General features: G+C 36.5%; 1 protein-coding gene across 1 annotated transcript in view; it reads right to left on the bottom strand.

The window, feature by feature from the left end:
* Positions 1–2920: 2920 nt before the first annotated feature.
* LOC124009470 (collagen alpha-2(VI) chain-like) overlaps positions 2921–22045 on the bottom strand; it is a 36808-nt gene continuing 17683 nt past the window's right edge. Inside the window, exons 12-22 of the mRNA XM_046321281.1 lie at positions 21671–21721; positions 21434–21595; positions 20982–21017; positions 19990–20035; positions 19185–19337; positions 19000–19094; positions 13237–13418; positions 12880–13058; positions 10813–10851; positions 4710–5044; positions 2921–4064 (exon numbers count right to left, since the gene is read on the bottom strand). Coding sequence (XP_046177237.1) covers positions 3798–4064; positions 4710–5044; positions 10813–10851; positions 12880–13058; positions 13237–13418; positions 19000–19094; positions 19185–19337; positions 19990–20035; positions 20982–21017; positions 21434–21595; positions 21671–21721 — 1545 coding nt within the window. The 3' untranslated portion in view covers positions 2921–3797. The remainder of the gene's footprint in view (positions 4065–4709; positions 5045–10812; positions 10852–12879; positions 13059–13236; positions 13419–18999; positions 19095–19184; positions 19338–19989; positions 20036–20981; positions 21018–21433; positions 21596–21670; positions 21722–22045) is intronic.

Below are 22045 nucleotides of genomic sequence, written 5' to 3'. Positions count from 1 at the left end.
CGGCAGCACCGCGACTTTTTCCTTCACATTCATGCCTCTATAACAGCCTTGGTCAAGGTTGTCTTACTGCCTATAATGTTTTATATTTTTTACCAAGTTATTACTGTGTTATGTGTTCGGTTATTAATGGGTTGTGTTGTACTTACCAGTGTTCGCGGTGTCCCGACATGCCAATCAACCTGCTATCTGCCAATCACGGGGATGCCTGGAATGTTCTGATGCCGGGCTTCCTGGTGGTTGGTGGAGAGGGGTGGAGGGGGGTTGGGCAGGGAGCATTGGAGGTTAAGACCAGGTTTAGTCATTGTTCTTTCTCTTACGTCTGGCTTTCATAAGAGAAGCTCACGGTTTTTTAATAGGGTATCCTTCCTTTATTTGGCGTGGGCTACGGCCAAACAGTAGCCTGTGTAAAGTTGGGTTAATGAACCGTCAATTTGTAAACTCAAGCCTCAGTCTGGACAATTGTTCCTGTATGATCTAGTCGGGTCATTACAGTATTTATCGTGTAAGGGGTGTTTTAAAGGGGAATGGAAACACTAAAGTTAAGCAAATAGATGTATTCAATCCACTCCTACTAAACATGTGCATTTAACATAGAAACATCTCTATTTTTAGGATTTTGATATTGAATCAAGTTTATTAGCTCTACGAGTAGCGCCGTCTTGAATTGTCAGAGTAATGATTGACGCCAATGTTCCATTGGCAGGCTTGAGTAAATTGTGTGTTTTGGTGCTTGTATGACCAGACCAAAAGAAGACCAAGGTCTATTATGTTTCAGACCCACGAAGATGACTGAAAGTTTTATATCCCTTATCCAAAGTTCTGCAGACAGTAACCAAGACGCTGTCTTTTTAAAAATGTGTTTTTATTTATCCATTATTTTACCAGGTCAGTTGACTGAGAACGCCTTCTCATTTACAGCAACAATTTTATTTCAAGCCCTACCTTCAAACTCAGTGCCTCTTTGCTTGACATCATGGGAAAATCAAAAGAAATCAGCCAAGACCTTATAGACCTCCACAAGTCTGGTTCATCCTTGGGGGCAATTTGCAAACGCCTGAAGGTACCACGTTCATCTGTACAAACAATAGTATGCAACTATAAACACCATGGGACCACACAGCCGTCATACCGCTCAGGAAGGAGACTCGTTCTGTCTCCTAGAGATGAACGTACTTTGGTGCGAAAAGGGCAAATCAATCCCAGAACAACAACAAAGGACCTTGTGAAGATGCTGGAGGAAACAGGTACAAAAGTATCTATATCCAAAGTAAAAACGAGTCCTATATCGACATAACCTGAAAGGCCGCTCAGCAAGGAAGAAGCCACTGCTCCAAAACCCCCATAAAAAAGCCAGACTACAGTTTGCAACTGCAAATGGGGACAAAGATCATACTTTTTGGAGAAATGTCCTCTGGTCTGTTGAAACAATAATAGAACTGTTGGGCCATAATGACTATCGTTATGTTTGGAGGAGAAAGGGGGACGCTTGCAAGCCGAAGAACACCATCCCAACCGTGAAACACGGGGGTACAGCTTCATGTTGTGGGGGTACTTTGCTGCAGGAGGGACTGGTGCACTGCACAAAATAGATGGCATCATGAGGGAGGGAAATTATGTGGATATATTGAAGCAACATCTCAAGACTTTATTTTTCTGTTATTTTACCAGGTAAATTGACTGAGAACACGTTCTCATTTACAGCAACGACCTGGGGAATAGTTACAGGGGAGAGGAGGGGGATGAAAGAGCCAATTGTAAACTGGGGATTATTAGGTGACCGTGATGGTTTGAGGGCCAGATTGGGAACAGTTTAAAAAATACTGTCTTAAAGATGCTGTCTTAAAGATATTGTCTTAAAGATGCTGTCCTAAGGCTGCAGGGGCACTATTGAGTAGCTTGGATGAAAGGTGCCTAGAATAAACGGCCTGCTCCTCAGTTTCAGTTGCTAATATATGCATATTATTATTAGTATTGGATAGAAAACACTGATGTTTCTGAAACTGTTTGAATGATGTCTGTGAGTATAACATAACTCATATGGCAGGCAAGAACCTGAGAAGAAATCCAAACAGGAAGTGAGAAATCTGAGGTTGGTATATTTTCAAACCATTCCCTATTGAAATCCCATTGCGATATGAATGAAGATTCACTTCCTAGCGCTTCCACTAGATGTCAACCATCTATAGAAATTTGAATGAGGCTTTTACTGTGTTGTGGGACTGAATGAGAGGGGAATGAATCAGATTACTGGCAGAGAGCCAGTTCCAGGTCACACGCTTACCGCATGATATCTTCCTGCGTTCTGTTCCTCCTCAAAGGTATTCTCCGGTTGGGAACTTTCTTGAAGATTTATGATAAAAACAACCCTAATGATTGATTCTGTATTTATTTTGAAATGTTTCTATGACCTGTAATATAACTTTTTGAAGTTTTTGTCCAAAAAATGGTCGACCAGCACCAGCGTTTGGATAGGTGTTCCAAACGCGCTAACAAAAGGGGCTAATTGGACATAAATAACGGACATTATCGAACAAATCAAGCATTTATTGTGGACCTGGGAGTGCATTCTGATGAAGATCATCAAAGGTAAGGGAATATTTAGCATGTAATTTATGGTTTATGTTGACTCCAACATGGCAGCTAAATTGACTTATTGTTCTGAGCGCCATCTCAGATTATTGCATGGTTTGCTTTTTCCGTAAAGGTTATTTGAAATCTGACCCAGTGGTTGCATTAAGGAGAGGTATATCTATAATTCCATGTGTCAAGGCAAAGTGTTTCCATTCCCCTTCAAACAGCAGGTTGTGGCTAACTTCCAGACACTCCAGAGGACAGACAGGACACATATGGTTCATATCTAGAAGATCTTAAATACAGGTGCAATACAGGTGCAATACAGATGTGTACAAACACACACAGGTCTGGTTTCACCACAGCTAGCTTTATTACATACTGCTCAGTTTACAACAAATACATTTTCAGTGTGTGTGTGTGTGTGTGTGTTGGGTAAAAGTGTGGGGGTGTTGGGTAAAAGTATGGGTGTGTTGGATAAAGGTGTGTTGGGTATAGATGTAGGTGTGTTGGGTTTAATAGCTAGCTCAGAGTAGCTAGCTCAGCAGGAGGACAGGACCGAGTTTGAAACCCTGAACTAATTGGTGTGTTTGTGTGAGAGATGTGTGTAAATGAGTGGATGGTCCCCTGAACTAGAATAATAAAGTATAAAGCGGCACTTCTATCGAAATTACAAAGTTTGAAAAACTGAACTGTTTAAAAATTAAGACTGTTTGATAAACAGAGTTGACTGTTTGTGCAACACGAGACTGTGTGTAACTCCTTCCACTAGAATAGCACCTTTAGTGTAAAATACAAACGTACTGATACAGACCTCACAGTGAGGGATCTCTTCTAGAAACACAATACAAAAAAACAAACAGAAACGAAACAAGACTTACAATTGCAACCTCTTTCACACTTCGGTAACTCTCTGATAAGAAAGGCTTTGGTTGTTTGGGCTTAACTAGTTAAAGGTGAAATCTGTCATTTAATTCATTTAAAAAAATACACAAATCTGGAGTGCCTTATGTCTCTTGGACGAGCTAGAAGTTGAGCTTCCAAGTTCTGCCACTTTTTGCTTAAACTTTGCAGAGCACAGAGCACCTTCACATCTCAGAACATGTTGATTTGTTTGTTTATTTCGTTACTAAAAAGATTCTTACGGATTGCACCTTTAACTGTTAGTTAAAACACAGCTGGTTAGCTGGTTAGCTCTGACGAGCTGGTTAGCTCTAACGAGCTGGTTAGCAGACCCAGCGGATGAAGCGTTCGAGGAATGTGGGTTTCCCCAACGTGGCGTAGTCCTCTCCTCTAAAGATGGCCGACGTGTCTCCCAGGGCAACCTTCCTCAGCACGTCCTGGTCCGTGTCGGTCCCCATGGCGATCACCGTGGGAACACCCTCAGCCCGCCGCATGGCCGACACGCCCTCCTCCAGGCTTTCGCTGGCAGTGATTCCGTCGGTAATGAAGACAAAAGACAGTTCTGCGTTACGACGCGCCAGACGGCTGCCCTGTAGAGCACAAAGAGACAGTATAGTTATAGAGTATTACGACTGTAGAACAGAGACAGTATAGTTATAGAGTATTACGACTATAGAACAGAGACAGTATAGTTACACAGTATTACAGTATTACGACTGTAGAACAGAGACAGTATAGTTACACAGTATTACAGTATTACGACTGTAGAACAGAGACAGTATAGTTACACAGTATTACAGTATTATGACTATAGAACAGAGACAGTATAGTTATAGAGTATTACGACTGTAGAACAGACAGTATAGTTATAGAGTATTACGACTGTAGAACAGAGACAGTATAGTTATAGAGTATTACGACTGTAGAACAGAGACAGTATAGTTATAGAGTATTACGACTGTAGAACAGAGACAGTATAGTTACACAGTATTACGACTGTAGAACAGAGACAGTATAGTTACACAGTATTACGACTGTAGAACAGAGACAGTATAGTTATAGAGTATTACGGCTGTAGAACAGAGACAGTATAGTTATAGAGTATTACGACTGTAGAACAGAGACAGTATAGTTATAGAGTATTACGACTGTAGAACAGAGACAGTATAGTTATAGAGTGTACACTGTAGGTAGAACTGTCCAGGTTGTTGACAGCGTGTGTGCGTAACGTGTACCTGCGACATCACCAGGTTGTTGACAGCGTGTATGATGGCGCTGCCCAGAGAGGAGGCGGAGTCCATGTAGCTCATCCCAGCCAGCGAATCAGCGATCACCGTCAGATTGTGCGTGAGCGAAAACTCAACCCTCTGTTCTGATTTGCTGCCGTACTGCAGCAGGGCGATGCGGGCGTTCCTGTCGTCTGATTGGCCGTTGGCTAGCGTGAGGCGGCGCGCCACGTTCTCGATGAACTCCTTGGCTCGGCGGTGGTTCTCCACTCCCATTCTCTCTGACCCGTCCAGCATGAACACAAGGTCCACAGGGCGCTGGACACAGCTGGCCACTGCTGGCTCTGAAACACACACACACACACAGCTCAGAAGCTCAGAAACTCAGAAACACACAGCTAGATAACATCATCTGTCTGAGTGAAGAGGGGAAGAGGAAGTTGACAGGCTGTCTAGTCTGAGTGAAGAGGGGAAGAGGAAGTTGACTGGCTGTCTAGCCAGAGTGAAGAGGGGAAAAGGAAGTTGACTGGCTGTCATCCAATATTTATATGCCAAAAAATGCCCAAAATAAATAACAATACATGTATTGTCACATACAACAGATAGGTACAGTGAAATGTTTTATAGCAGCCACCTCTTGGTTCATTGATAACCATAGATATATGCCATTATTATGGCCATGACATCCCTACCATGTATAGGAATTAAAGTGCCAACATGTATAACAAGAACTGCAGGGGTCCAAGTACCGAACCCTGAGGAACACCTTATAATTTGTTTTTGGGTTCTCAGATAATTTGTCATATAACTGAACAAATATCTACCCATCATCCTTTAACTGCATAGAACTGAACAAAGATCTACCCATCCATTAACTGCATATAACTGAACAAAGATCTACCCATCCATTAACTGCATATAACTGAACAAAGATCTACCCATCCATTAACTGCATATAACTGAACAAAGATCTAACCCATCCAACTTAGAACTGAACAAAGATCTACCCATCCTTTAACTGCATAGAACTGAACAAAGATCTACCCATCCATTAACTGCATATAACTGAACAAAGATCTACCCATCCATTAACTGAACAAAAAGATCTACCCATCCATTAACTGCATATAACTGAACAAAGATCTACCCATCCATTAACTGCATATAACTGAACAAAGATCTACCCATCCATTAACTGCATATAACTGAACAAAGATCTACCCATCCATTAACTGCATATAACTGAACAAAGATCTACCCATCCATTAACTGCATATAACTGAACAAAGATCTACCCATCCATTAACTGCATATAACTGAACAAAGATCTATAAACTGAACAAAAAGATCTACCCATCCATTAACTGCATAGAACTGAAAAAAGATCTCCCCATCCATTAACTGCATGCTCTCTGCAGGATATTAAAAGCAGGTTATTAAAATCACTTTACTAAAACGTAAAGGTCCCTAACAGTCAAAACTATGTTTGGATGAAATCAAATCAAAGAATGAAGAAATGACTGTTGCTTCTACATTGATAAAGTTGACTCATAAAATGACTGTTGCTTCTACATTGATGAAGTTGACTCATAACATGACTGTTGCTTCTACATTGATAAAGTTGACTCATAAAATGACTGTTGCTTCTACATTGATGAAGTTGACTCATAAAATGACTGTTGCTTCTACATTGATAAAGTTGACTCATAAAATGACTGTTGCTTCTACATTGATAAAGTTGACTCATAAAATGACTGTTGCTTCTACATTGATAAAGTTGACTCATAAAATGACTGTTGCTTCTACATTGATAAAGTTGACTCATGAAGTTACTGGCCCCTCCCTCATGTCAAACACTTGGATTCAGGAGGCGGGATTATTAAGGGCCTTTTGTGACATCACAAAAAGGCACATTTTAAGACACCAATAGTAATGTCTTAAACTCTTACCTAATTTAAATAGAGGGCATGGTTTGCACACACAACTACCAAAACTCAGACACATTGTCATGTCATTACATCAAAAGATATATCAAAAGGGAGGTTCATAAAAACTTCTTGACATCATTGATTGTCATGATTTACTGTATGAACATTGTCTGACATACAGTATAAATGCCTATATGACCTCAACCTGTACTAACTTTACAACACATTTTTCCCCAGATTAACTATATAGGTAGCTTGATAAACAGTGCTGCCATTTGGGCTAGCTAGCTAAATTATATAGCCAACATGTTGTCTATATGGATGCTGTTACAGTAACCAAACAGTTGGATAAACAAATGATTTGTGAAACCATGATGTGATGATGTGTGACAGGTATGGATGCTGCATGCAATGTCAATGTTGTTTGAGTTGCTTTGTGTATCAGCACATTTGATTGAGATAATCTGACTGCAACAATGTTCACTGAGTCCATGTAGCTCCCTGTCCACTCAGTCTACTAGCTCCCTGCCCACTCAGTCTACTAGCTCCCTGCCCACTCAGTATACTAGCTCCCGTCTACTAGCTCCCTGTCCACTCAGTCTACTAGCTCCCTGTCCACTCAGTCTACTAGCTCCCTGTCCACTCAGTCTACTAGCTCCCTGTCCACTCAGTCTACTAGCTCCCTGTCCACTCAGTCTACTAGCTCCCTGTCCACTCAGTCTACTAGCTCCCTGTCCACTCAGTCTACTAGCTCCCCACTGTCCACTCAGTCTACTAGCTCCCTGTCCACTCAGTCTACTAGCTCCCTGTCCACTCAGTCTACTAGCTCCCTGTCCACTCAGTCTACTAGCTCCCTGTCCACTCAGTCTACTAGCTCTCTGTCCACGCAGTCTACCAGCTCCCTGTCCACTAAGTTTACTAGCTCCCTGTCCACTCAGTCTACCTGCTCCCTGTCCACTCAGTCTACTAGCGCCCTGTCCACTCAGTCTACTAGCTCCCTGTCCACTCAGTCTACTAGCTCCCTGTCCACTCAGTCTACTAGCTCCCTGTCCACTCAGTCTACTAGCTCCCTGTCCACTCAGTCTACTAGCTCCCTGTCCACTCAGTCTACCAGCTCCCTGTCCACTCAGTCTACTAGCTCCCTGTCCACTCAGTCTACCTGCTCCCTGTCCACTCAGTCTACCTGCTCCCTGTCCACTCAGTCTACTAGCTCCCTGTCCACTCAGTCTACCTGCTCCCTGTCCACTCAGTCTACTAGCACCCTGTCCACTCAGTCTACTAGCTCCCTGTCCACTCAGTCTACCTGCGCCCTGTCCACTCAGTCTACTAGCGCCCTGTCCACTCAGTCTACCTGCTCCCTGTCCACTCAGTCTACTAGCTCCCCTTCCACTCAGTCTACTAGCGCCCTGTCCACTCAGTCTACTAGCGCCCTGTCCACTCAGTCTACTAGCTCCCTGTCCACTCAGTCTACTAGCTCCCTGTCCACTCAGTCTACTAGCGCCCTGTCCACTCAGTCTACTAGCTCCCTGTCCACTCAGTCTACTAGCTCCCCGTCCACTCAGTCTACTAGCTCCCCGCCCACTCAGTCTACTAGCTCCCCGCCCACTCAGTCTACTAGCTCCCCGCCCACTCAGTCTACTAGCTCCCCGTCCACTCAGTCTACTAGCTCCCTGTCCACTCAGTCTACCAGCTCCCTGTCCACTCAGTCTACTAGCGCCCTGTCCACTCAGTCTACTAGCTCCCTGTCCACTCAGTCTACTAGCTCCCTGTCCACTCAGTCTACCAGCTCCCTGTCCACTCAGTCTACCTGCTGCCTGTCCACTCAGTCTACTAGCACCCTGTCCACTCAGTCTACTAGCACCCTGTCCACTCAGTCTACTAGCTCCCTGTCCACTCAGTCTACCTGCTCCCTGTCCACTTAGTCTACTAGCTCCCTGTCCACTCAGTCTACTAGCTCCCCGTCCACTCAGTCTGTCTTGTCAGACTACGAAGGAAGAAGAAAACATCTCAAATATTTACCATCTTGATCAGGAAAAAATATTGTGTGTGATGTTTCAGTCACTCAAAAGGCTATTTTACTGACTGTTTTAGGGACCTGTAACATGGCTGACCTGAAGGATGGTTGGACTCAGAGATACAACAACAACATGACCCATTGTTTCCCTTCACACTAATGATTTATTTCACATAGGCAAACATGACAATGGCAAGGAAAACATACTCTACTAAAAATACATGATCTCATCTTTAAGATATTCTCTCTGTAGGATATTGTTAATCCAATAACACCTATATTTAGCTGACGCTAAGCATGTTGCAGTCTCAGAGCTAAAATAATACAGTAAACTTCTCTTTTTTTAAACGTTCTCTGTTTTCCCAGTCTACCACTACCTCACCCCCCCTTCGCATGCACACCAAACAATACCAGATGGATAAAGTAATTGTTATTTTTAAAAAGCAATTATTTATTAGTTTGTTTGTTTTATTAAATGTATTTAATTCACTTAAATGAAGGTTTATCCAACAGATCATGTCCATTCAATATATTCTCTACCCAATAATCCTACAGGCCTAACGTGTAATGCCCATAACCAACCCAAACACTAACATTCACAGAAAAATAAAATGGCTGCTGTAACTATGGCGATGTGCAAAACTGCAAAACGGTGTCTTTGAGGAATCATACAGCGATTCAGCAAGTGGTTCGAGGGATTTGAGTGGTTCACAGTGGTAAATGGGTTCAACATCACAGCCATATACATAATATTGAACTGTCTTAAATGTCCAACTAACCAGGCTTTAAAAACCCCAGATCCAGAGCTATAATAGCTAATCACTCACCTTAACAACAAGCTTAGAGATATGTTAGCAGCAAAACTTACCACCTGCCTGAAGCTTGTCTACTCTGTTAGCATCCTCCCAGAGCTATGCATACTAACAAAAAGTGCTTAGATATGTTTAAAATATTCCAAGCGAAATTAGACTAAACTGACGAAGTGATTGCATCGAGGTAACAATATTTGCATTAAACATTAGCACAGAGCTTACACTTAGCATATAGCTAACAATATTAGCATTAATCTGACAATATAAGCAGTGCTAGCACCCTTAATCCATTAATTAGCACTGTTAACTCATTAGCTAGCATCGTTAGTGCATTAGTCAGTAACATTAGCTCATCAGCTAGTTTTGTTAGATTGCTAGCTAGCACTTTTAGCCCATTAACACAGCCCCAGTGCTTTGGCTGGGTCTCCCATGATGTCTCCGTAGACCAGCCTGAAGGAGTCGATGAACAGCTGTGTCCACTGCTGCCTGTCAGCGCCTGGCTGAGCTAGCTTAGCCCGCTGAGCTGTGTAGGCCATGGTCGCCACGCCAACCCCATACTGCTGCTCCCGTAGGCTGCCCAGTAGGCTGGCTACGCCCCCGACTGAGGAAGGGACCATTGAGGGGCTGCCTTGCTCCGCAAGCTCCTCCCAGGGGGGAGGGGCCACGCTGTCGGGCACGGGCACGCCCCCTCCTGCAACGAGCGGGAGAATGGTGGGCGGAAGAACGCGACACGACGCATCAACATCCCAAATGGTCACTTCCCAATATGGCCTCTGGTACACCCAATATGACCTCCGGTACACCTAATATGGCCTCCGGTACACCTAATATGGCCTCCGGTACACCCAATATGGCCTCCGGTACACCCAATATGGCCTCCGGTACACTTAATATGGCCTCCGGTACACCTAATATGGCCTCCGGTACACTTAATATGGCCTCGGGTACACCTAACATGGCCTCCGGTACACCTAATATGGCCTCCGGTACACCTAATATGGCCTCCGGTACACCTAATATGGCCTCCGGTACACCTAATATGGCCTCCGGTACACCCACCAAGCATGTAGATTCTCAGTTCTACTCTCGCTAACTCGTTAGTTCTTCAAATCTCTGGTTGAACTATCTTCCTTACTATGTGGACATTGTAGAGCCTCAAGGTGATGGACTGCCATGCTCATGTAAACCTTTAAACATTTTCTGATGCCAAACCAAGGGAGACAGTGTGGAGAACGAGTTAAGTACTGGACTGGACTGCACTCAACCAGCAGGTTCAGGGTTCAAAACCAACATTAATCACAGCCCTTAGGGCATGTGACAATTAAAAATCAGAATGAAAATCCTCAGAATAATCTTACCAGTTTTACAGGGGAGGTCAGGACACACAATGACAGGATCTGACAGAATGATAAAGAGACAAAGAGAGAGGTTATTGAGAGTTTTTTTTAAACTTTAAAAAAAAGTTCTACATTGTAGAATAATAGTGAAGACATCAAAACTATGAAATAACACATATGTATTCATGTAGTAACCAAAACAGTGTTAAACAAATCAAAATATATTTTATATTTGAGATTCTTCAAAGTAGCCACCCTTCAAGTGCAGTTGCAAAAACCATCAGGCACTATGATGAAACTGGCTCTCATGAGGACCACCACAGGAAAGGAAGACCCAGAGTTACCTCTGCTGCAGAGGATAAGTTCATTAGAGTTACCTGCCTCAGAAACTGCAGCCCAAATAAATGCTTCAGAGTTCAAGTAACAGACACATCTCAACATCAACTGTTCAGAGGAGACTGTGTGAATCAGGCCTTCATGGTCAAATTGCTGCAAAGAAACCACTACTAAAGGACACCAATAAGAAGAAGAGACTTGCTTGGGTCAAGAAACACGAGCAATAGACGTTAGACCAGTAGAAATCTGTCCTTTGGTCTGATTTTTGGTTCCAACCGCCGTGTCTTTGTGAGATGCAGAGTAAGTGAACGGATGATCTCCGCATGTGTGGGTCCCACCTTGAAGCATGGAGGAGGAGGTGTGATGGTGCTTTTCTGGTGACACTGTCTGTGATTAATTTAGAATTCAAGGCACACTTAACCAGCATGGCTACCACAGCATTCTGCAGCGATACGCCATCCCATCTGGTTTGGGTTTAGTGAGACTATCATTTGTTTTTCAACAGGACAATGACCCCAAACACACCTCCAGGCTGTGTAAGGGCTATTTGAACAAGGACAGTGATGGAGTGCTGCATCAGATGACCTGGCCTCCACAATCACCCGACCTCAACCCAATTGAGATGGTTTGGGATGAGTTGGACCGCAGAGTGATTGAGTGCTGCATCAGATGACCTGGCCTCCACAATCACCTAACCTCAACCCAATTGAGATGGTTTGGGATGAGTTGGACTGCAGAATGAAGGAAAAGCAGCCAACAAGTGCTCAGCATATGTGGGAACGCCTTCAAGACTGTTGAAAAAGCATTCCGCGTGAAGCTGGTTGAGAGAATGCCAAGAGTGTGCAAAGCTGTCATCAAGGTCCTTCTGAGAGTCAGTTTCATTATAGCGCTTGATGATTTTTGCATCTGCACTTGAAGGATGACTACTTTGAAGAATCTCAAATATAAAATATATTTAGATTTTTAAACACTTTTAGTTACTACATGACTCCGTATGTTATTTCATAGTTTTGAAGTCTTCACTATTATTCTACATGTAGAAAATAATAAAAATAAAGAAAACCCCTTGAATGAGTAGGTGTGTCCAAACTTTTGACTGGTACTGTAGGTGTGGACATGTTTAACTAAACTTAAGATGTCCCCACTAGAATAGTAAACTAACAGATATTTTGACCAACTGGGGACATGTTGTTGGTCCCCACAAGGTTAAATGTAATTTCTAGGGGGTTAAGGTTAGAATTAGGCTTAGGGGTTAGTTTTAGGGTTAGGAGCTATGGTTAGGGCAAGGTTTAGGGTTAAGAGTTAGGGTTAGGAGCTATGGTTAGGGTCAGGTTTAGGGTTAAGAGTTAGGGTTAGGAGCTATGGTTAGGGTCAGGGTCAGGTTTTGGGGTTAGAGTTCGGGTTAAGGGTTAGGGAAAATATCATTTTGAATCGGACAAGGTTAGTTATAAAAGACTGTGTGTACATACTGTAGGTGTGTGTGTGTACATACTGTAGGTGTGTGTGTGTGTACATACTGTAGGTGTGTGTGTGTGAACATACTGTAGGTGTGTGTGTGTACATACTGTAGGTGTGTGTGTGTGTGTGTGTACATACTGTAGGTGTGTGTGTGTGTACATACTGTAGGTGTGTGTGTGTGTACATACTGTAGGTGTGTGTGTGTGTGTGTGTACATACTGTAGGTGTGTGTGTGTGTACATACTGTAGGTGTGTGTGTGTGTGTGTACATACTGTAGGTGTGTGTGTGTGTACCTGGGCAGAGCACGGTCTCTATCTTGTCGATGAACTCCTCTGCCACCAGATCAGCGAAGCGCCTCATCCCCAGCACCCTACCTTCTCTCTGACAGGCTATACTCTTCAGGCTCTCATTCTCCTCTATCTGGTCAAACATGTCCCCTATACCTATAGCGCTCACATCCACACTGGGGTCGCTGCTCACACACACACACACACACACACACACACACACACACACACACACACACACACACACACACACACACACACACACACACACACACACACACACACACACACACACACACACAAATCGTCAGTAAGAACAGTTGTTAAAACATATCCCAGACAACCCCTCTCCCGGTCAGCTACCTGCAGAGGTATGTGAGCAGTGAGTCGTCGTCCCTGGGGTCAAACCGTCCGTCTGTGATGACTACCACGGTGACGTTGGCTTTAGCTCTGCGACTGTCTTTGATCAGGTGGTCGTAGGCGTATTTCAGCGCTGATGGGGTCCACGTCCCCCCGGCTATCCATTCCAGACGCTTTACCGCATCCTACAGACAGAGGGTGGGAGGGTGTTAGCCCACTGAGCTACAGGAGAGTAATTAGTTTGGGCTGCTAATTCAAGTCAGGCAGAGGGTGGGAGGGTGTTAGCCCACTGAGCTACAGCCTAGTAATTAGTTTGGGCTGCTAATTCAAGTCAGGCAGAGGGTGGGAGGGTGTGTGTGATCTGCACAACAGAAGACCGTTAGCCCGCTGAGCTAATGCAAGTCTTCAGGTGTCAGGTCATATTAAACATGTGCGTGTCACTCCAAATACCTTGAAGGCAGACAGGGAGTCACATATTATTAATGTTATTATTATTTATTATTCTTGTTATTGTTATTATTGTAGTTTGTATTATTATTATAGGTGTATTATTATTGTTATTATTAGTAGTATATTTATTATTATAGTTGTATTATTATTGATATTATTATTATTAGTATATTTATTATTATAGGTGTATTATTATTGTTAGTATATTTATTATTATTATAATAGTATTATTATTGTTATTATTAGTAGTATATTTATTATTATTATTGTTATTATTATTAGTAGTATAGTTATTATTATAGGTGTATTACTATTGTTATTATTAGTAGTATATTTATTATTAGTTATAGTAGTATATTTATTATTAGTTATTAGTTTGTTGTTATTATTAGTAGTATATTTATTATTAGTTATTAGTATTATTATTATTGTTATTATTATTAGTAGTATTATTATTAGTAGTATTATTTTATTATTATTAGTAGTATATTTATTATTATAGTTGTATTATTATTGTTATTATTATTAGTATATTTATTATTAGTTATTAGTATTATTATTATTGTTATTATTAGTAGTAGTATAGTTATTATTATAGGTGTATTACTATTGTTATTATTAGTAGTAGTATAATTATTACTACAGTTGTAGTAGTATATTTATTATTAGTTATTAGTATAATTGTTGTTATTATTAGTAGTAGTATATGTATTATTAGTTATTAGTATTATTATTGTTGTTATTATTATTAGTAGTATATTTATTATTAGTTAGTAGTATTATTGTTGTTATTATTATTAGTAGTATATTTATTATTATAGGTGTATTATTATTGTTATTATTATTAGTATATTTATTATTATTATTAGTATTATTATTATTGTTATTATTAGTAGTATAATTATTATTATAGGTGTATTATTATTGTTATTATTAGTAGTAGTATATTTATTATTATAGTTGTATTATTATTGTTATTATTATTATTATTATTATTAGTATATTTATTATTATAGTAGTATTATTATTGTTATTATTATTAGTATTGTTATTATTATTAGTATATTTATTATTAGTTATTAGTATTATTATTAGTATATTTATTATTATAGTAGTATTATTATTGTTATTATTAGTAGTAGTATATTAATTATTAGTTATCATTATTGTTATTAGTCATTAGTTTATTATTATTATTATTATTATATTAATTATTATAGTAGTATTATTATTGTTATTATTATTATTATATTTATTATTAGTTATTAGTATTATTATTATTGATATTATTATTAGTATATTTATTATTATTTATTAGTATTATTATTATTGATATTATTATTAGTAGTATATTTATTATTATAGTTGTATTATTATTGTTATTATTATTAGTATTGTTTATTATTAGTTATTTATTATTATTATTAGTTATTATTATTAGTATATTTATTATTATAGTTATTAGTATTATTATTGTTATTATTATTAGTTATATATTATTATTATAGGTAGTATTATTATTGTTATTATTATTTATTATTATTATTAGTATTATTATTATTGATATTATTATTAGTATATTTATTATTATTTATTAGTATTATTATTATTGATATTATTATTAGTAGTATATTTATTATTATAGGTGTATTATTATTGTTATTATTATTAGTAGTATATTTATTATTAGTTAGTTGTATTATTATTGTTATTATTATTAGTATATTTATTATTAGTTATTAGTATTATTATTGTTGTTATTATTAGTAGTATAATTATTATTATAGGTGTATTATTATTGTTATTATTAGTAGTATAATTATTATTATAGTTGTAGTAGTATATTTATTATTAGTTATTAGTATTATTATTGTTATTATTATTAGTAGTATAATTATTATTAGTTATTAGTATTATTATTGTTATTATCATTAGTATATTTATTATTATAGGTGTATTATTATTGTTATTATTAGTAGTAGTATAATTATTATTATAGTAGTATTATTATTGTTATTATTATTAGTAGTATAATTATTATTATAGTAGTATTATTATTGTTATTATTATTAGTAGTATAATTATTATTATAGTTGTATTATTATTGTTATTATTAGTAGTAGTATAATTATTATTAGTTATTAGTATTATTATTGTTATTATCATTAGTATATTTATTATTATAGGTGTATTATTATTGTTATTATTAGTAGTAGTATAATTATTATTATAGTAGTATTATTATTGTTATTATTATTAGTAGTATAATTATTATTATAGTAGTATTATTATTGTTATTATTATTAGTAGTATAATTATTATTATAGGTGTATTATTATTGTTATTATTATTAGTAATATAATTATTATTATAGTAGTATTATTATTGTTATTATTATTAGTAGTATAATTATCATTATAGTAGTATTATTATTGGTATTATTATTAGTTTTATATTTATTATTATAGATGTATTATTATTGTTATTATTATTATTAGTATTGTTATTATTAGTATTATTATTAGTTATTTATTATTATAGTAGTATAATTATTATTATAGTAGTATTATTATTGGTATTATTATTAGTATTATATTTATTATTATTGATGTATTATTATTGTTATTATTATTATTAGTATTGTTATTATTAGTGATTATTATTAGTATATTTATTATTATAGTAGTATTATTATTGTTATTATTAGTAGTAGTATATTAATTATTAGTTATTAGTATTGTTATTAGTCATTAGTATTATTATAGTTATTATTACTAGTATTATATTAATTATTATTGTTATTATTATTAGTATATTTATTATGAGTTATTAGTATTATTATTATTGATATTATTATTAGTAGTATATTTATTATTATAGGTGTATTATTATTGTTATTATATTTATTATTATTATAGTAGTATCATTATTGTTATTATTATTAGTATATTTATTATTAGTTATTAGTATTATTATTGTTATTATTAGTAGTAGTATAATTATTATTAGTTATTAGTATTATTATTGTTATTATTAGCCATTATTATTAGCATATTTATTATTAGTTATTAGTATTCTTATTGTTATTCTTAGTTATTATTATTAGTATATTTATTATTAGTTATTAGTATTATTAGTATATTTATTATTAGTTATTAGTATTGTTATTATGATTAGTAGTATATTTATTATTAGTTAGTAGTATTATTATTGTTATTATTATTAGTAGTATATTTATTATTAGTTATTAGTATTATTATTGTTATTATTATTAGTAGTATATTTATTATTAGTTAGTTAGTATTATTATTGTTGTTATTATTAGTAGTATATTTATTATTAGTTATACGTATTATTATTGTTATTATTATTATAGTTGTATTGTTATTGCTATTATTGTTCTATTATTATTATCACTATCATCATTATTATTGTTATTATTAGTAGTAGTATATTTATTATCATAGTTGTATTATTATTGTTATTATTAGTTATTAGTATTATTATTGTTATTATTATTAGTAGTATATTTATTATTAGTTATTAGTATTATTATTGTTATTATTAGTATATTTATTATTAGTTACTAGTATTGTTATTATTATTAGTATATTTATTATTAGTTATTAGTATTGTTATTATTAGTAGTATATTTATTATTAGGTAGTAGTATTATTATTGTTATTATTAGTCATTAGTATTATTATTGTTTTATTATTATTGCTATTAATATTATTATAGTTGTGTTATTATTATTAGTATATTTGTTATTAGTTATTGGTATTGTTATTAGTATTATTATAGTTTTATTATTATTATTCGTATTAATTATAGGTCTATTATTATTGTTATTAATATTATTATAGTTGTATTATTATTGTTATTAATATTATTATAGGTTTATTATTATTAACATTATTATAGGTCTATTATTATTGTTATTAATATTATTATAGTTGTATTATTATTGTTATTAATATTATTATAGGTTTATTATTATTGTTATTAACATTATTATAGTTTTATTATTATTGGTATTAATATTATTATAGTTTTATTATTATTGTTATTAGTATTATTATAGTTTTGTTATTATTGTTATTAATATTATTATAGTTGGTATTAATATTATTATAGTTTTATTATTATTGTTATTAGTATTATTATAGTTTTATTATTATTGTTATTAATATTATTATAGTTGGTATTAATATTATTATAGTTTTATTATTATTGTTTTAATATTATTATAGTTTTATTATTATTGTTATTAATATTATTATAGTTGGTATTAATATTATTATAGTTTTATTATTGGTGTTTTAATATTATTATAGTTTTATTATTATTGTTATTAATATTATTATAGTTGGTATTAATATTATTATAGTTTTATTATTGGTGTTTTAATATTATTATAGTTTTATTATTATTGTTATTAGTATTATTATAGTTGGTATTAATATTATTATAGTTTTATTATTGGTGTTTTAATATTATTATAGTTTTATTGTTATTGTTATTAGTATTATTACAGTTTTTTAAAATTATTATTGCTATTAGTATTATCACAGGTTTTTAAAAATATTATTGTTATTAGTATTATTATAGTTTTATTATTATTGTTATTAGTATTATTATAGTTTTATTATTATTGGTATTAGTATTATTATAGTTTTATTATTATTGGTATTAGTATTATTATAGTTTTATTATTATTGCTATTAGTATTATTATAATTTTATTATTGCTATTAGTATAATTATAATTTTATTATTGCTATTATTATTATAGTTTTATTATTATTGCTATTATTATTATAGTTTTATTATTATTGCTATTATTATTATTACAGGTTTTAAAAAATAATATTATTGTTATTAGTATTATTATAGGTTTATTATTATTGTTATTAGTATTATTATAGTTTTATTATTATTGCTATTAGTATTATTATAGTTTTATTATTGTTATTAGTATTATTATAGTTTTATTATTATTGCTATTAGTATTATTATAGTTTTATTATTGTTATTAGTATTATTATAGTTTTATTATTATTGCTATTATTATTATAGTTTTATTATTATTGCTATTAGTATTATTACAGGTTTATTATTATTGTTATTAGTATTATTATAGTTTTTATTATTATGGTTAATATTGTTATTATTACTGCTATTAATATTATGGTTAATATTGTTATTTATTTCACTATCATCATTATTATTGTTATTATTATTATGGTTAATATTGTTATTTATATCACTATCATCATTATTATTGTTATTATTGTTATTATTACTATTATATTACCTTGAAGGCAGACAGTGAGTCGATCTTGGAGTCATTGAGCCTGATGGCCTGGAAGGTTCCACTGTGACTGTACTGGACCACCCCCACTCTGGTACCTGGGGGGTATTAGTATGGTTGAATGAGCAAGAACTCAGTATTCAACAATCTTTAGTGACCTGGGCATTAGAATCTGTAATGTGTTGTACCTGTCTCTGAGTTGGGGTCCTTGGCCATGGATCCCAGTCTGTTGATGGTGTTGATCACAAAGTTCTTCTCCAGAGTAAAATTGGTCAGACCCACTGACTCTGAGCTGTCAATCACAAACACGATGTCCAGCGCCCCACACCGCTTCTCACAGTCTACACGGACAACACAGTACAGGGTTACATGAGTTAACTAACTAACTGTCTGTCTGTCTGTCTGTCTGTCTGTCTGTCTGTCTGTCTGTCTGTCTGTCTGTCTGTCTGTCTGTCTGTCTGTCTGTCTGTCTGTCTGTCTGTCTTCATCCCCATGGGATCAGCCTTGTCTGTCTGTCTGTCTGTCTGTCTGTCTGTCTGTCTGTCTGTCTGTCTGTCTGTCTGTCTGTCTGTCTGTCTGTCTGTCTGTCTGTCTGTCTGTCTGTCTGTCTGTCTGTCTGTCTGTCTGTCTGTCTTCATCCCCATGGGATCAGCCTTGTCTGTCTGTCTGTCTGTCTGTCTGTCTGTCTGTCTGTCTGTCTGTCTGTCTGTCTGTCTGTCTGTCTGTCTGTCTGTCTGTCTGTCTGTCTGTCTGTCTGTCTGTCTGTCTGTCTTCATCCCCATGGGATCAGCCTTGTCTGTCTGTCTGTCTGTCTGTCTGTCTGTCTGTCTGTCTGTCTGTCTGTCTGTCTGTCTGTCTGTCTGTCTGTCTGTCTGTCTGTCTGTCTGTCTGTCTGTCTGTCTGTCTGTGTCTTGAACTGCATTGTTGGTTAAGGGCTTGTAGTAACCATTTCACAGTAAGGTCTACACCTGTTGTATAATATAATTTACTCACCACAGCAGCCGCAGGTCTCTCTGATGTAGTTCATGACATCACATTCCTACAATGAAAACATCACACCACATTACCTTTACAATGAAAACATCACACCACATTACCTTTACAATGAAAACATCACACCACATTACCTTTCTCTGACCTCTTGACTCCAGGCTGGAGTGATGGAGAGATAAAGGAATCATAGAGGGATGATCATAGAGGGATGATCAAAGAGGGATAGAGGGATGATCAAAGATGGATGATATAGAGGGATAGAGGGATGATCATAGAGGGACTATCAAAGAGGAATGATCTTAGAGGGATGATCAACGAGGGATGGAGGGATGATCAAAGAGGGATGGAGAATGATGATCAAAGAGGGATGATCATAGAGGGATGATAAAGAGGGATAGAGGGATGATCATAGAGGGATAGAGAGATGATCATAGAGGGATAGAGGGATGATAAAGAGGGATAGAGAGATGATCATAGAGGGATAGAGGGATGATCATAGAGGGATGATAAAGAGGGATAGAGGGATGATCATAGAGGGATAGAGAGATGATCATAGAGGGATGATCAAAGAGGGATAGAGGGATGATCATAGAGGGATAGAGAGATGATCATAGAGGGATAGAGGGATGATCATAGAGGGATGATAAAGAGGGATAGAGGGATGATCATAGAGGGATAGAGAGATGATCATAGAGGGATGATCATAGAGGGATAGAGAGATGATCATAGAGGGATGGAGGGATGATCATAGAGGGATGATCAAAGAGGGATAGAGGGATGATCAAAGAGGGATAGAGGGATGATCAAAGAGGGATGGAGGGATGATCAAAGAGGGATGGAGGGATGATCATAGAGGGATAGAGGGATGATAAAGAGGGATAGAGGGATGATCATAGAGGGATAGAGGGATGATAAAGAAGGATAGAGGGATGATCAAAGAGGGATGGAGGGATGATCATAGAGGGATGATAAAGAGGGATATAGGCTCTTACTGTGAGGCCAGGGTCTCCCTCGGGACCTGGATCTCCCTGTAGAGAGAAAAGAGATGCTTTCATACACAGATTATAACACTCACTCACTCACTCACTCACTCACTCACTCACTCACTCACTCACTCACTCACTCACTCACTCACCACCTACCCACCCACCCACCCACCCACCCACTCACTCACTCACTCACTCACTCACTCACTCACTCACTCACTCACTCACTCACTCACCCACCCACTCACCCACTCACTCACTCACCCACCCACCCACTCACTCACTCACTCACTCACTCACTCACTCACTCACTCACTCACTCACCCACCCACTCACCCACCCACCCACCCACCCACCCAAGGTGTGAATTTGTAAGTCGCTCTGGATAAGAGCGTCTGCTAAATGACTTAAATGTAAATGTAAATGAAGGTACTGTAGGTATGTGTGTGGCTACGTACATCTCGTCCACCCACTCCTCTTGGTCCTCTGAATCCAGGTTCTCCCTGAGGCCCTGGTTCTCCCTCCTCTCCAGAGGTTCCCTTTCCCCCTGGTCCTCCCTTGGGGCCACAGTCTCCTCTGCCTCCTCTGGGCCCTGGGCCGCCCTTCTCCCCGCGATCTCCCTGCAAATATACACAGGTCAGAGGTCAGACTGTGTGTCAGGGAAGGCGTTACTCTGCTAATGTGTGTGTGTTTACCGTTGGTCCTCTTGGTCCTGGGTAACTGAAGCCAGCTCTTCCAACGTCCCCCTACAGCAGCACAGAGATCAATCAATCAGCACAGAGATCAATCAATCAGCACACATATCAATCAATCAGCACACATATCAATCAATCAGCACACATATCAATCAATCAGCACAAATATCAATCAATCAAGCAGCACAGAGATGAAATAATCAATTACAACACAGTAAAACAGTCACATTAACAGTAGTCAGCCACATATGAAGTCAACAGCTATACCAGAGTTACACAAAAAACTACAAGATAGTGAAGGGTGAAGCTAAAACTTCTCTGCTGTTTTGGTCCCACTACTATCATGTTGCTGCACAGAGAACCCGTACACACGTA

The sequence above is a fragment of the Oncorhynchus gorbuscha genome, linkage group LG22, assembly GCF_021184085.1.
Source record: "Oncorhynchus gorbuscha isolate QuinsamMale2020 ecotype Even-year linkage group LG22, OgorEven_v1.0, whole genome shotgun sequence".
Lineage (NCBI taxonomy): Eukaryota > Metazoa > Chordata > Actinopteri > Salmoniformes > Salmonidae > Oncorhynchus > Oncorhynchus gorbuscha.
Note: the sequence above shows the minus strand (reverse complement) of the source record. Positions and strands in the feature narration are given on the sequence as shown.